General features: G+C 41.4%; 1 protein-coding gene across 1 annotated transcript in view; it reads left to right on the top strand.

Annotated features, from left to right (window-relative positions):
- Positions 1-15,931, top strand: part of GEMIN8 (gem nuclear organelle associated protein 8) — a 35,500-nt gene extending 19,569 nt beyond the window's left edge. The window contains exon 4 of the mRNA XM_035115701.2: positions 15,019-15,931. Within this exon, the coding sequence (XP_034971592.1) occupies positions 15,019-15,275 (257 nt within the window). The 3' untranslated portion in view covers positions 15,276-15,931. The remainder of the gene's footprint in view (positions 1-15,018) is intronic.
- The last annotated feature ends 967 nt before the right edge of the window (positions 15,932-16,898 follow it).

Here is a 16,898-nt window from a genome sequence, read left to right as displayed (position 1 = left end):
CACAATTGGTCACAAGGCGTAGAATACAAATAATTAATTTAAAACTGAACAGCAACACCAGCAAAGCAAACATACAAAAATGCAAAAATCTCTGGGTGAAACAGAGGCTGATTACAGACTTTTAGTTATCTGCCGTTTTGTACAAGATAACCTGTTGAATCTTTCTGCAACAGATCCTGTCCAGTGGCTAGGTCCCATGCCACTCTTAATAGTGTTTAAAATTTGAATCGTGCTCTCACTGAAACTTCTCACATGATCTGCCCACCCCATGTGACTAAACCACATCAGATCTTGCCAGCTATGAGCTAAATCAGTTTTGAAGGTAGAATTCATCAGTAATATGTGATGATCTGCCACTTTATAGTAATAAGGCCCATATTTGCTAGTTTTTTAATCTCACCCTTCTTTTAATGAACTTGAAACAACACACATTGTTTGTGCCCCTCTATTTTATTTTCACAATAGTCGGGACCCAGGTGGCGCTGTGAGTTAAACCACAGGATCTAGGGCTTGCTGATCAGAAGGTTGGCGGTTTGAATCCCTGCAACGGGGTGAGCTCCCGTTGCTCGGTCCCAGCTCCTGCCCACCTAGCAGTTCGAAAGTACATCAAAGTGCAAGTAGATAAATAGGGACCGCTCCAGTGGGAAGGTAAATGGTGCTTCCATGCGCTGCTCTGGTTTGTCAGAAGCAGCTTTGTCATGCTGGCCACATGACCCGGAAGCTGTCTGCAGACAAACGCCAGCTCCCTTGGCCTATAGAGCGAGATGAGCGCCGCAATCCCAGAGTCGGACACGACTGGACCTGATGGTCAGGAGCCCCTTTACCTTTACCTTTCATTTCATTTCACAATAGTCACCCAAGGTCACCCGGTGTATGTTATGGCTGTGTGGGGAACTGGACCTTGGGCCATATACCGGTATAGTCCAACATCTGTCCATGTGTATATTCAGTTACAAATGTCACTGTGATTGCTGCTTTCCTCTCCAATGAAAATGGCTCTTTCCTTGCAGAAGAGCAAGGTGTATTTGAGACAGGAAGCTGCCTGATCTTCCCCAAATCAGATTTATTTTGCAAGTGTGTGCTTACTTCTCCAAAGAGAGCTGTTACATTCGTTCCTCGCTACCATAACTTGCCCTTCAACTTTTACCTTCAGTCCCTTGCCAAGTTTAATGTACTTTCTGAATGTAGCTAATTGTTTTAGAATGCTGCAGTGCGTCGCTAAATACAATTAGAAACCAATCTTAAACTTCAGGTTTGAACAGAGTTTTTGTATTGGATTAAATAGTGCCGGTAATGGATATTACAATGTTTATCTAATTCTGTCAAACGTTGTAGTTTGAGGTTTATTAGGAAATGTGTTCCAGATGATTCAGAGCTGCCTTGCCACAGACATCTGAGGATGTTTGCTCCATATTGAGATTGATGGGGAAGCAGGAGAGGAAGAATCCACACACACTGAAAGAGGAGAAAACGCCTGTTTCTTCCGTAGTCCAGTCAGTTTGTAGCTGAGCCAAAAGTTTAAGGGCTAGTTTACAAATTGCTGTTTCTACATAAGGACAGCTCCTAGCCATAGCATCAAGAGTGGCTTATCACTTTGTTCGATACTCGACATCAGGATGTCCTCGATAGAAACCAGTGTGGGAAATGGCTGCCATTTCAGACTTTGTTTTAGGAAAAAGTGTTCCATTCCCACCACCACGGCTGTGTGTTTCAACATTCTCCGGACTCAAGGTGTTCCAGTTAGCAGGGGAGCTTACTGTCCGGCAAAGAAGTCAGGATAAGGTGTCCTTCTGCCATGGCTGCTGGTGCCAAACTGAGCAGCCTCTGCTCCCCTTACCTAGCATGTTATGACATTTTTGAACCAGAGCATATGACAAGTATGGCATCTTCTGCAAGGGTACAGCTTAAGGATGGGAGGTGTCACTGTGCCAGGCAGATAATTGCACTTTCAATATTGGGCTTCTGCTCTGACACGCCATCATCACCTCTACTATTGGAGGCAATTTCGGGAGGCTACAGAGCAGCTAAGATGGAGCAGTCCATGGTCTTGGGGGAGAGGAGGGAGGACATCAGGGCAAAGACCTGTCACAACCCATAGAAAGGCTAACCAAGGCTTTCTGTTTTTAGGCTGGAGTCATTCCAATGTCTGTGCACTAGTAAGAGACTAGTGTGAAGAGAAACTCTTTTCTGAAACACTCGGTTCTGTTGGAGAGTCTTCTGTATTGCCCTAAATACAGGACTAAAGGGTGTTTAATAGATTATTTTATTTCATTCTTCTGTTGGAAGCCGCCCAGAGTGGCTGGGGAAACCCAGCCAGATGGGCAGGGTATAAATAATAAATTATTATTATTATTATTATTATTATTATTATTATTATTATTATATTGTGGTGCTGGTAATTCAATGAATGTCTTGGGTTTCTGTGATGTCATGGAAGGTCACCTTTTAACTACTCCAGGGCAGCCAACTTGGTGCCCTCAAGGTATTGCCAGACTGCAGTTCCCAACATCTCTGACCAAGGCTCATGCTGACTGAAGCTGATGGCAGTCGGAGGAACATCTGGAGGGCATGGCTCCCTCCTATACTAAGTGAACAAAGCTGTGGGTGAGCTTTGCTCCCTTGTGCACTCCGTTTTGTGCAAAGAACAAAACCCCTCTCCTAAGCCATCCCTGTAAATGGGGCAGACATTTGTCATGTCTAGTGTGTCTCTCTGTCATGGCTTCTATCTGAAGAAAAAATGAAATGTGTTCATTGTCTTTGAGAGGCCTTTCTGTAGTAAAAGAAGACATGCTTGTAATGGTTACATATTTTTTTTCAGTTGACAGGCTCCAGTGGGCATTGTAGGCTAATATTTCTTTTATTCACTCCAGATCCTGTTTTGGATTTTTGTGTGACACCTCATTCATTCTTGTCAACCTGTCTGTTATTTAAAGACTGGCTGTACGTCCAAGCACACCTGGATGAAGGGGGGGGGGAGAGACTGAATTGAAACTTGTCGCTTGGGGAGACTTTATGATGAAATATGGCTGGGGACCAGTAAATCAGTCAGACATGTGAAAGCACATTAGCAATACTTGGACAAAGCATCAGCAAAACTGTCCGCTTAGTGATAAAAATGTCACTTAGAATAATTTGCTCTTCATGCTGCAGCTGGATAGCTCCACAGCTGGAAGGCTCATGTTGCCATTGTAAAATGCTGTGACATAATTATATTGTATAGGTTGAAACAGTTGTGCTACTTGGTGGGAACTCTCGTCCTTTGTTTTTCCCAGGGAGATTTCAGAAACTCTGACCAATTCCCTTATTTGTTTGTTTTTATAGAAAGATCCTTCAAGTATAACATTTCAGCTGATGTTCTTGCAGTCAATCAAACTTGAAAGGGGCAGCCTTTCAATCTCCATAGTTATAAAGTGTGATTCTTGGATAGTGTAGTGATCACAAAAATAATGCATTTCAGTAAAATATTGCTCTAATGTCATTGGTCCAATGATAGTGTTACCTGAATATGTATGGGAGGTCACAGTTGGCTCTTGAAACCGAACATCTGTTACGTGCCCAACTGTTACTGGACCATCTCAGTCGGTAGAGCATGAGACTCTTAATCACAGAGTCATGGGTTTGAGCCCCATGTTGTTGTTGTTTATTAAATTTGTATACCGCCCTATACACACAGGTCTCAGGGCAGTTCGCAGGATAAAATCACAATATAAAAACATGAAATACATAATTAAAATAAAAACAAGAACAACTCAATAATTTCCCCCCCCCTCATTTTGGGCAAAAGATTCCTGTATTGCACAGGGTTGGACTAGATGAACCTTGGGGTCCCTTCCAACTCTCCATTTCTATGATTCCAGGCTTTGCTGTGGGTCTTTGCAGGCGATTCAGGAGCTTGAGGGTTGCAGAGGAAGCAGGAAATGGCCAGGCCAAGTCAAGTCCAATCAGAGAGCAGACAAGGCCAGGACCTTGGACAGCTCCAAAGCAGCCCTGGTTTGTTCCACCTCTGGCTGGTGAAAACACCCTGGCCCTATTTTGCCATTTGTGAGGCTGGGAAATGGGTCGGGGGGGGGGCTAATCTTCTGAGTCATAGGACAGTAGTGGCCAGGAGGGGCCCAGATAAGATGGTTCTCTATCTTATCTGTTCTCCTTGATGGACCTTTGCCCATTAATTACAATGGGTCTACGCTGGGTATGACCAACACTGGAGACAATCCCAATACTGTATATCGAGGTGGTGAATCTCATAGCCTGCGGGCCCTTGTTACTTTAGAAAAGCACCATTTCTCTCTCTCTCACGTGTAACACCAGCTTTGGAAGGGATTAGATCAACGGACCTGACTAACATGGGTTCTTTAATTTCAGTGTGTCTCCTCCAAGTAGAACACAGTTGACTATGACCCTTGATTTTTCTGTGCCTGTGAGACTCTGAACTTCAGGGTTGTGGGCTTGAGCCCCACCTTGGCCAAAAAAGATGCCTGCATTGCAGGGGGTTGGACTAGATGACCCTCGTGGTCCCTTCCAAATCTACGATTCTGTCATTCTATAAGAACTCTATGAAAACTCTCCATAGATACCAGTGGAGATATCCAGACTTTTATCATAGCACTGGAGTTTCCACGGCCAAACACAAAACAGCAGTAAAGAGAGGAGGGTTCATGCTGTTCTTCCTTTCATATTTTATTTCTTATGATTTATTATTTACTGACTAGTTTTTTAAAAAATAAAAACGGTCCATTATTTTTGCAGGTATGCAGAGGCAGGTATAGCTTGCAGAGCCATGCAACACAGCCTTATGCAATACTCTCCTATTAATATTGCAGAGTGTCGGCTGGGTCGGCTTTTCATGTCAAAAATCCTTCATACAGAACACTCTTCAAACTTGCAATCTTGAAAATTGCCCTCCCAGAATCTCCTCCTAACCCAAACCAGGTAGCATCCTGGCCATACTACGAGCTTCTACGTCTTCGTTGAATTGCATTAATTGTTTTGATGAATTTTTTATTGTTTTGTTTGCTTTATATGCTAAATGTGTTTCATATTATAGCGATTGCAACATTTGTTGCTTTCTTTAATGCTACTGTGATTATTGCAAGCGGCTTTGACCTCATCGTTTGTTGTTGGTTGACCGGGATATAAATATTAACTCAATTCAACACATAGTGCATGTGTTCTATGTTTGTGTGTCAGGGTGCATCGTACCCAAGGCTGGTCAAATTATTGAGGCAGCTAAAGCTGAAAATCCCAGAAGTGCTTCTCCCCTTCAGTGGCCTTAACCATATAATTCACAAGTAAACAGATTAAATAATTAGCATTTGGCTGCCCTTTTGTGACACCCAAAATCAGCTTCTGGAGGCAGACATCTCGCTTCACCTGATATTATGGCCAGCTCTGGAGAGAGTGTTTTGCTTAAGACCTCCTAATGGCAAAATGAGATTGTAGCTCCGTCTTCAGACTTGCTTCCTAAGATGAAGCAAAACAAAGAATTGAGGACAGTAGGACAGTATCCAGGCATCCCTGTGGCCAGATTCCTCCTCTTCCATGTCACACATTTACTGTGTGAGTAAATGGCTATGCACCCATGTTGAGTGGCGGATGCCATTGATTTAACCTGAGGGCTTTTAATTAATGTGTAGATTAAAAAAGAAAGAAAGAAATGAAACCCATATGAAGCTTCGCACAGCTTATCAGTTAAGAGTGATCTGATGGCAAGAAAAACAATATGAAGGACGACTAGAAAGGAGGGACAGGAGGGGGACATAGGATTTCACTGCACAAACTTGTGTGCTTCAATTATAACCCCCTTTGCAAAACTGATGGGCAAGGTGACCGGCTAGGTTGCCAAGAAGCATGGAAACTATTTTATTTTATTTTATTTTATTACTTCCTGAGACCAGCTTTATCCTGATCGGTGGAACTTGCGTTATCCTTTGTCTATGCACCAATAGTTACTCAGACAACTGCTAGACAGCTGGAGGTACTATTCCTGGCGGGAGCATGTTTGTATTTAAAGAAGTAGTAGTTAACAATCACATAGTGTGTTTAACACTTAGAATCTTTTACTGGGGAAATACAGAATATAGTAGGCCATTATATTCCCCCCCCCCAGTTCTGCTTTGTTAAACCTAGCTTCACAAGAATACTCTTTCTTTCATTGTGTGCATATGTGTTTTATGTTTTTGAAAGGCTGGAAAGATACTTTCTAAAACAATTGTCTCGTTTTATGTTGAAGTGACACCCACCCGTCACCTTTACTTACGGATTACATTCTGCTGAAATCAAGTTACTTGAAATCAGCTTCTTCGTTCCTAATTGTGTTTACAACTGTACTGATACTTTATTAATTCAATGATTGCTCTTAAAACGCAGGGAAATATGATTATTGGCCAAATAGTTTCTGGGTTTCAATCATTTTTATTTCAGTATATCGATGCATTATCCTAGTAGAATAGGATAATGCATTATTCTAATAGACTCTGTGCAAAGGATGTGAGTAAAAACACACCAAGATGTGCTGAGTTTAATCCTCCATTAAATGCAGCTACTGGCTTCGTCTGGTATCAGAGCTGTCGACGGAGACAGATTGGAGCCTTGCGGGGGGAGGAGAGACAGTGCAGAGTCAGCTGGTCTACCTGTAATCTTATTGCTGTAGTCTTGATCCTTTCTAAAAGCAACTGTGAATGTCTGATCCTGCATTATTATTATTATTATTATTATTATTATTATTATTATTATTATTATTAGGGAATAGCTGGAATGTACCGGACCACAGATGTTACAGATTTCATAGTGGCATCTGTGATTTATTGAAGTAAATTGAATGTGTGCTTACCGTCTCTTCTGGAAAGAAGAAGACAATTCCCAGTGGCATAGCATAAGACAAATAATGCTTCTCTGGCCCTTATGGAGGCAAGCAGGAACATCATCATCATTATTAATTATTATTATTTCCATTTCTATCCCACCTTTCCTCCAAGGAGCTCAAAGTGGCTTATGTTTAATCCCCACAACAACCCTGTGAGGTAGGATAGGCTGGGAGGCAATGAATGAGTGGCCTACCGTCACCCTGTGAGCTTCATGGCAGAATTGGGACTTGAACCCTTGTCTCCCAGGTCCTATTCTCTAATATGCTTTCTAATCGGGAACAACCCCTTGACTGTCCAAGGAAAAGCTAATTTTTTTGAAATTTTTCATTTGTGGGGGGGAATGTATTGGCCTGGGGAGGTGTGTGAGTTTATATAATCAAGCTTGCAGTAGTGCAATCAAATCCTCTAAATGTTGTCCTTGGTTCCCACTTCTAAAAGTGGTCCATTTTAGTGCCAGTTACCTGTTGAATCTCCGGCCAGCCTCACTTAGATTTGCTTTTTACTGAGCTGTGTTTTCAAGCTGTGCCCTCCGACGTCCTAGATGGTACTGTACGAAGACAGACTTTGTATATGTGGGCAACTGCAGATGGAAGACATCTTGCACTGTTTAGTATATTGCCCACTATACATTGAACCCAGGAGGCGATTTCTCACCTGACCGTCCATGCAGGAAAGATGTCTCTCCCCGACAGAGAAGGTCCTAAATGCTTCAGTGAACTCATAAAGTCACCCTTTTTGCTTTGGCAGCCATAAAGATCAGAAAGAAGACCCTGGACAAGATAGCAGTGAACTGTAAGGGAGACGCAGAGATCTAAATAGAGACCATTATTTAGGATGTGACACCCCTTTTGCTTGTATTTATTTTTGATTCAGATTTGTCATGGCCAATGGCTAGTACAATAAAGTTATTTGGATTGGATTGGCTTGCAGTGAGAAAAGTGCACAGAGATAATTTCTTTCTCAAATGCTAGAACTGGGGTCACTCATTGGAACTGATGGGTGGTAGGCTGGGGCAGGCAAAGTTAAGTGGAATTAATTGTGGCCCTTGACATGGTTAAGGTGCTTCCACCTGTATCTGGATGAATGAGGTCTAGGTTGCCAAGCTGATACTTGGCTAACACTGGGTTGTATCTAATGCTAGCCCTAAGCAAAGTGGACCCATTGAAGTGAACAAACCTAAGTTAGTAATGTTCATTAATTTCACTGGTTCTGTTCTCAGCAGGACTAGTTGGATTTCCACCCATTGTTCTCTGTTCTCAGCAATGACATCCATTGGTAGGTACATTCTTACAAGCACCTTCTGAACAAGGAAGGTTTCTGAGGTCCACAGAACTTTGCCTATTTCCACCTAATTACACAGGTCAGTTAATCTTCATACTTGGGATTTTCACAGCCCCAACCTGTTGGCAGAAAGCACCAGAAAAGAGCCCTTTGCTTCAAGATTCGCAGCAACATTTGACTGGCTGATCTTAGATTAAAACGTGAACAAGAAGATGCCGCTTGTCAGTTCACAATGGTTTGATAAGAGAAGAGTTAGGCTGACTGACATCAGTATTCCATCATACTGATTTACTGCTGGGGGATTTCCTGCTTAGTATCAGTTTCAGCTATTTAAAATTACAGATCTTTTGAAACACAATACTTCGCCATTTTAAGAAATGGCAGGCAGTGGGCCAATTTGGTTTCACTATCTTCAAATTAGAGATGTTACAAGGACCCAGAAATTCCAGAGTAAACATGGGAAAACCTTTGCGGAAAAGCTCATACTGCCCCCTTTGCCAAGAGAATTAGTAAGTAAATGATATTATTTGATTCTGTCAATGAATAAGAGGAAATTACATTTCAAACACAAATTGGAATGGGATTTGGGGGGAAGTATATTTGATGATGAATGAATCTGATTGTGGGATAATATTGCAAAAAAATTATTAATGTAACACTTGAGAGAGCCTTTTCAAAAGCCCAGTTCCGCTGTTATCTGTCCCCTGATAGAACTGTCAAAATGATATGAAATTCCTAGTACTATACTCAAAAACTCTGCTCTTGCACTATCTTAAATGACGTACTTTGGAAGTGATTGTGTGTTCAGTAACCTCTGCCAGAATCTGTACTGCAGCTGTCTGACACCTGGTGTCCTCCAGCTATTTCTGGACTACAACTCCCATCATCCCTGAGCAACTGGTCATTCTGGCTGGGATTAAGAGGAGTTGGAGTCCAATAATATCTGGAGGACACCAGATAGAGGAAGGCTATGGTACTGTTTCATCATAGAAACAATCAGCCACCAACTCCATCTAATTGGTATAAAACCATTTTGGACACATTTTGCTTAAACAGGCAACTACATAAAAAGGTTTTTTTTTAATCTATATCACATTGGAATGAGTATTTCAATGGTGATGTTCAATTATTTTCTTTATTTACACTTCTGTATGGTTGCTAATCTTTTTGCATTCCAATTTTAAAAGGTGCCCTGGCTGTATTGCACCAGAACCCAAGCCTTCATTGGTTTTACAAACCATTGCTCCCAATGCTGCCAAGCAAGCTAGCTTATTTTGTCCAGGACTACATTTTAATTACTACTTTTAATTGACACGCCTTATTTGGGTAGATGAGAACGATCCTGGCAAACTCACACTTGCTCTGAAGTTCTTGTCAAATGTACACCTTCTAGTGAGACTTGATTTCTCTCCCCCATCCAATGCAACTTTAAATTCCAAGTGTCATTCTAGGTGCATAGACATTAACCCATATGTATTTATAAAGAAGAAAATACGGTGTGTTTTTAAAAAGAAAACATTTTGATTTGATTCCATAGGTGTGTTTTTTTAATCCAAGGATCTTTAAAAGGCCATTAGTTGATTACTCTTTCCAAAGACCCTACAATGTTGCAAAGAAATAACAATTTTGCAGATCAATGCACAGTTATTGCCAATTCCTCTCCCACTCTGCCTGTATTGAAACAGCCATTATGATGATGTCTTATTGACAGCAACTTTCCTTACAGCGGTTTCAATTGTGTGTTTTCCTCTAGGAGTCACTCAGCTTAAAAGGCATACCGTAGTTTGCATTGAATGTACTTGACTTGGAAAATATGGTTTCTGCCATATTGGATTTCCTCATACACCTCTTCCCTCTTTTGCAGGTTAGGTAGCCCACTGTTAGAAATTCCTCCTTGCTTGTTGGTCCAGTAAAACTCTCTGTCTGCCCATCAGCAGGCTCTATAAGCACAACACATTTCTGTTTTGCATTTTGACATTTCCCCTTTAGTTTGGAAAAAAAATTGCCTGGGAAGAACAGTGTGTTGTAATGCCAAACTGATGGTTATTTTGGCCATTTGTGTGTAAATGCATCCTTATCTATAAGGAAAGGAAATGACACGTCTATGAATGGCAAGTTGCCTGCGTTTGTAATCCTTATGGTAGTTTTATCTTACTCATAGCAGTTGGCTTCTACTGCAGTATTGTTGCCATCCTGGACAGCTCATCTATTTAACAGATCATTAAATCCTCATGCTGGCAGTATGATTTAGTGTCCATTCACTGTTAGCATTTTCTTATGGAGGAGTTAGGTAGATCAGCTCCCATCATGGCCAATGATAAGAGACAGTGGGAGTTGTAGTTCAGCAAAACACCTGAGGTTTGAAAGGTTTGCTATCCCTGATTAGATGGGTGCGTCCTGAACAAATAATAATAATAATAATAAACCTCATGGTGCCGATAATGCCAAGGTTGTAGGTTCCATCCCCATATGGAACATCTACATATTCCTGCATTGCAGGCATTGGACGAGATGATCTACAGGATCCCTTCCAGCTGTGCAATTCTATGATTCTATGATGGTGGAAGGACAAAAGTAGGACCTAGCAACAAAAAGTGCTTCTCAAGTGGTACAGATTTGCACACAGAGAATATTAGAAATATACAGGGCAGAGCTATAGCTCAGTGGTAGAGCAGATGTTTTGAAAGCAAAAAGGACTTGGTTCAATCCCCAGGCAAGACTGGGAATCTCCCCTGTCTGAAACCCTGGATACCCACAACCAGCCAGCAATGATGGAATAATGGTGTGAGTATAAGGCAGGTCTCTACATTCCTCTCTTGTAACCCCACCAAACCCGATCTTGTACGTGCCTTGTGCATATAATGCTTTCTGGAAACAAAATCACTTCCTAATTGTAACTAGATGAGGATGGGGCTCTTTAAAGTCATGCACTTTACTGCAATGTGTTTTGGCATTCGGGAAACGAATAAAAATTGCATGCTTCGGAGTTATCCTTCGCTCTAATTCCTGTGTTGCCAGCGATCTTCCATAAGCGTGGTGTAAATAATGCTCTAGGTAGAAATGAATGCTGCCATCCAATTTGTTGGTTCATTTTGTGTGCATTGGCAGAACTTCAGTTTGTTTAATTTGAAATACTGGCCCACAATGAAGTCATTGTATAAACAATGGTGTTCAAAAATCTGTAAGGTTGTTTTTTATGTCGCTACATAGTTCAAATGGCTGTTTCGTATCTGTGGATTAGAAATATAGCCTGTCTCAGAGTTTATTTTAAACATTTTCTGCAATGACAAAAAAAATAAACATCGGGAGAAATTCTCTAGTCCAAAAGTCCCTTAACTGCTGTTCATAGAATCATAGAATTGTAGAGTTTGAAGGACGTCTGACAATCATCTAGTCCAAGTCAGCTTGCAAACACTGGTAAAACATTTTAAGATAGAGATAATCAATATATCTAAAAGCAGCACAGTGGTACCTCAGGTTACAGATGCTTCAGGTTACAGACGCTTCAGGTTACAGACTCTACTAACCCAGAAATAGTACCTCAGGTTAAGAACTTTACCTCAGGATGAGAACAGAAATTGCGCGGCGGCGGCATGGCAGTAGCGGGAGGCCCCATTAGCTAAAGTGGTACCTCAGGTTAAGAACAGTTTCAGGATAAGAACGGACCTCCAGAACGAATTAAGTTCTTAACCCGAGGTACCACTGTATATAGAAAAGCCATGTCATTCATTGACAGTTGAAAGCTCAGGACTTTACTACAATACAGATACTATACATTTTTACCTCAGTGCTGTCTAGACGGGAAACTTTGTCCTGGCACAAAACAGTGTTCAGCCATCCAAAATTTATTTAAGCACATTATACTGGGGGCTATTAGGCAGAGAATTATTTTCTGGTTTGGGGAAACTTGTGTTAAAAGCTGTGACACAGTAATAAAAGCAAATGGGGAGGAGGTGAAAATCTAAATGCTCTTCAACTGCTTTTCCACCACCAGAAACAATTGTGCTTGTTTGTGCCAATACTGGGGAGATACAGAGAAAATTATGGCAGTATTTAGAGGTGAGGCAAGACTTTCTGTCTGTGAGCGTTGCTTCCCAGCAAAGAAAGGAATCCAGAAATTGAAGTTCCAGATTGTACTGTTTAAATATCTATTGTCCATGGGTGAGGTATAATTTGTCTTGTGAAACAGACAGATTGTCAGTGAGCTGCTACACACAGAAATAGTTTTTTCCACTTCCCCTAGCCTTAAAATATATTGCAGATGTTTTAAAGCAGGTTTTGCAAAACACTTCATTTTGGTATACAATCTGCAGATGATTTCACTGATGAGTGAAATCTGGATGAGTTCTGGTGTTTGTTAATGTGGATTGCACAGTGACCCTCTAAATGGAGCCTTATCTCTCTCTCTATGACTGTGATAAAGATTTTTATCCGAGTCAGTAGCTGTATTGGATTTGAAAATTATTTTTATTTATGCAATTGTTTTTATACATGCTGTTATTATACATCTGTTTTTCAAAGATGAAATAGATAACAGCGAACATCATTACTATTATTATTTTATTAAACACCTTTTAACCACTATCACAATGTGATTTATGTGTAATATCATTAAAAGCAGTTAGAAACACAAAGGCAAGTGTTGGATTTGTGTATTGACGAAGCAGTCACTAAAATGTTTTCGAAACTTCTCTGACTGTTTGTTTGGTTTTTTCCATTCCATTGTTTTAATTGTAGTTTTAATATCTATTGTTAGCCAGTTGGAGAGCTTCTGGGCTGAACAGCAGGGTAGAAATGTTCAAAATAAAATAAATAAAATCAGCCCGTTTCTCATGCAAGATAACAATCTTTCCTGTTCACTGTTGGAGATGGTAACCAAGAACAAAGATGGGCTGTTTCCAGTGTGGCTTTTGGTGCACACAGCTGTTGCTTAAGAAGTTCTACACATCTGGCTGTTTCCTGCAAAGACGCACATTTTTGCAAAAAAAAACCCACCCCACAGTAAAATAGATCAGTGTGCAACCTTTAAGTGATATACATATAAACTTAAAATACAGGCTTATAAAATGTGTATATGCTGATTCTTTTAAAGCTATGTCAGAAAGATCTTTCAGTTGTACAATTAGGTAGAGTTTCTCCCTTTTCCAGCGTGACATCCCTTGTTATTATAATAGAAGTAAAAATGCCATCCTTTTTGAAATCAGCCTTCAACTGGCTTCGTAGAATAAGACTGATTTGTGGATCCAAATTATTTACTGTTTTAATCTGCAGATAAATTTGGGCCACCATCGATTTCCATGGGTGCACAAGGCTGAATATTTAGCAGTCTTAACAAGAAATTAAACTCGCTCAGGCAGTGAAGGATTGAGTGCATCAGCTTGAAGACTGGCAATTCTCGTTTAATACTTTATCACTCTGCTGCTACCACCTTGGGTAGTGTTTAATGGGGGGGGACATGTGTGAGCATTCAGGAGGGTGTCAATTTGGCAGGTGCCTTGACAATGCCAACAGCTGGGTTTCACAAGACAAGCTTAGCTCGGGTATGTGTGGCAGGCTGAGGCTTGTCCTTTCTCTTACCCTGGAGAATGTCAGCCGTTTTCACCAGCAGAGGTTTGGCTAAAGTTACACCGTCCTGTTCTATCATTTCATCGCCACAGCTGCAAAACAATTTAGGCCTGGTGGTCCCATTTTACTGGGGGCGGGTGGGAGGGAGAACCAAGTTTAATTTAACTTCTGTCGTGTATGACGTGTCTGATCTTTCCAGTGCAACATCTGCTCTAATGATTTGTTAACACTCTTATTCTTTTTTTAAGGGTTTGCAACAGGAATAAATGTTATCTCCCCCCCCAGTCCACTTTTGATTCCCTTTGTTATAGTCCTCATCCCCTGCATACTTTCATGTGAGAGCTTCCCCCTCCTTAACTTTAATTTTAAACTACTTTGCAGTGCTCAAGGTGGCAGTTTCTAAAGCATTGAAGCCAATGAAATGCTCAAGAAGATAAGAATGGCAAGAGATTTCTGTTATCTGATGCACCCATGAAGGGCAGCTACAGAAGAATTTTCACCGTGGCAGGTCAAATGCCTGCCTTAATAAGGCTGGTTGTGATGATCAAATGCTGCCATGATGACGAGAACAACAATAGTCTTCCCCAGGCGACATAAAGCAGAGAGAGTTGAGGCCAAATTCCAACAGACTAGATGCAACCGCAGAGGAAGCTTCCTCCTGCATCCTAGCCAGCTCTTGTTTGGGCCACCATTGGGCCACAACCTCCCCAGCAGATCTTAGGAAGCAGGCGTGCTGGCCTGGGAGAAGACAGTCCCTCGGGTATCCTAGCCTCCAGCTATTTATTGCTAAAAACATTGTCCAGTAGCACCTTAGATACCAACTAAGTTTGTTCTGGGTATAAGCTTTTGTGTGCATGTATCTGAAGAAGTGTGCATGCACACGAAAGCTTATACCCAGAACAAACTTAATTGGTCTCTAAGGTGCTACTGGACATTTTTTTCTTTATTTTGACTGCGTAAGACCAACATGGCTACCTACCTGAATCTATCTATTGCTGTGCAGATTATCTGGTGTCCTGTAAAGTGATCTAATTTAGCACATTTATTTTACTTGTATTTAGCAGACAAAAGCGAAACACTCAAAAACCGACAAGCTTGCCTAATATTTGGCATGTATTCATTGTTACTAATGAACTTAGGAAGTGGGGGGGGGCGGGAAAATTCCATGGAAAAACTAAGCACTGGAAAAAAATTCTGTCCTGCATCACTGTGTATGTCTTCAGGTCCACGTATGTGGCCCATGTGTGATTTTAAACCTGTCTGGCATAACTGAGGAGCAGCCTAAGGAGCTGTCTTGTGCTTTGTGCAGGAAAACAGCAGGAGCTTGAAGCAGAACACCAGGACATGTATGTCGAAGCAGACCACGACCTTCACCTATCGACAGGCCGATCGGCACAGCCCCCAGCTGAGAAGCCCGGCGAGAGGAGAGGGGCTGAAATGAAGAAACTCTATGGCTTGGGTGCCAGCAAAATCCAAGCTATGGAGACCACCATGCAACTCAACTTTGATAGGAACTGTGATAAAAAGCAACCCAAGTACTGGCCAATTATTCCCCTGAAACTCTAAGGTTTGCATCCTTTTTCGTTCTAGGAATCTCAGGGCTCCACAAATTGATGCTCGACCGAGCAGACGGATTCAGTGAATGAATCAAGAGTCAGCAAAAGCCCCCTTTTTTATTTTCCTTTCCTCTTTCCAACTCTATTTGAATTTGTCTGCCAGTTTCCAGAGCCCATTCCAACCCAACAGGAAGAGCTGAATTAGTCATTTGTACTGTAGGGGATGGGGAAAATACTCTATAAAAATATATTTCAAGTAATTTGATTTTGGCTTGCCCTGGCCCTGCAGGAAATGAGGAGTAGCATTTGTTTTCACTTAGCTGTGCTGGGGAAAAGGTTAGAGACTGTCCAGATTTAATTTTTTTTACACTTTTTTTAATGTTATCTTAGATTTGCCCTAGATTTAAAATGTGACTTCTTTCCTGTCACTTCCACCAATACCCTGGAGGCAGCTATTGGCCAAGGTACAATATATTAAATGTCTGTAGTTTAACTGCTTGAGGTTTTTCTCAGATGTTCTACCAGTAGAAGAAAGTTCTGTTCGAGACTGAAACCTGGCCTGTGATGTTTCACCTCAGAAGAAACCGTGTGAGCAGCTTTCCCCCACCTCTCCTTTTAGTTTGTTTTTGTTACATGATTAGGCAATAAAGAAGTTTGAGATTAAAAGTGTGTTTTTCAGCTCATTCCAAAGTTGCATTTCCCTCACCAGAAAGCAGGGCAATCTTAAAAGGTCTTGATACTCAGGATGGGTTGGGGGGGGAATAAATATTTCAAAACTGATTCCTGTGCTCAAGGACCACAGTTCAAAAGCCAATCAAGGGCATAGGCTCAGAGGGGGACAAGAATTGTGTCTCTCCATTATGGCTAGGAGCTCACCAACCTACTCTTCTTGCCAAGCGTGCAAGGGAGATGAGGTACAACCCTAAAGACAATTAATTCTGTGATACTGAGATGCCATCTACCCATGCGTACTCATGGACAGATTGTTCCATTGAATAATATTTATATCCCACCTTTCTTGCATTATGAAACCCAAAGCAGCATGTATATTGTTCCCAAGCAGTCTCCCATCCAGGCGTTGACCAAGCCCAGACTTCATCTCAGCAATTTGGTGTCTTCAGACCAATTCCTGGGATCAGTCTACTTCCGGCCCATGGCGCTTTTGAATCTGTTAATCTCCAAGGCCATTCTGGTACATTTCTACATTGATCTGCATTTTTTTTTAAGATTGACCTCTGAAAAATTGCATTGCATGTTTAACATTCCTAAACACAAAATACGCCTTTTTAAACGTTACGACGAAGTACCGCGTTGCAAATTTGCAGGAGTTCTAATTCTGGCTTATCATTTACGTTTTGATCTGCCCATCAATCTGGGAGGTATGTATCAGGTCAGTTCATATCAGAATTTACAAAAACCAAATGCCTCGAGAATCCCTAGCCGTGCGTTTGATTTGGATATATTTGCAGTTCTGTCTCGTGCGTGCCAAAAATATGAACACACGCTAAAAGTGTTAACAGATTTCAGACACCCCTCCATAGAAAAGTATTTCTCCAAAACGCATTGTTTGAAATCCAGGCCACAGCCATGTCTTCCAGGACTTGCTAGTGTGTAATTAACTTCAGTTGACGTT

Source organism: Zootoca vivipara, chromosome 4 (assembly GCF_963506605.1).
Source record: "Zootoca vivipara chromosome 4, rZooViv1.1, whole genome shotgun sequence".
In the NCBI taxonomy this organism is placed as follows: Eukaryota; Metazoa; Chordata; class Lepidosauria; order Squamata; family Lacertidae; genus Zootoca; species Zootoca vivipara.
This window is presented reverse-complemented; position numbering and strand designations above follow the sequence as displayed.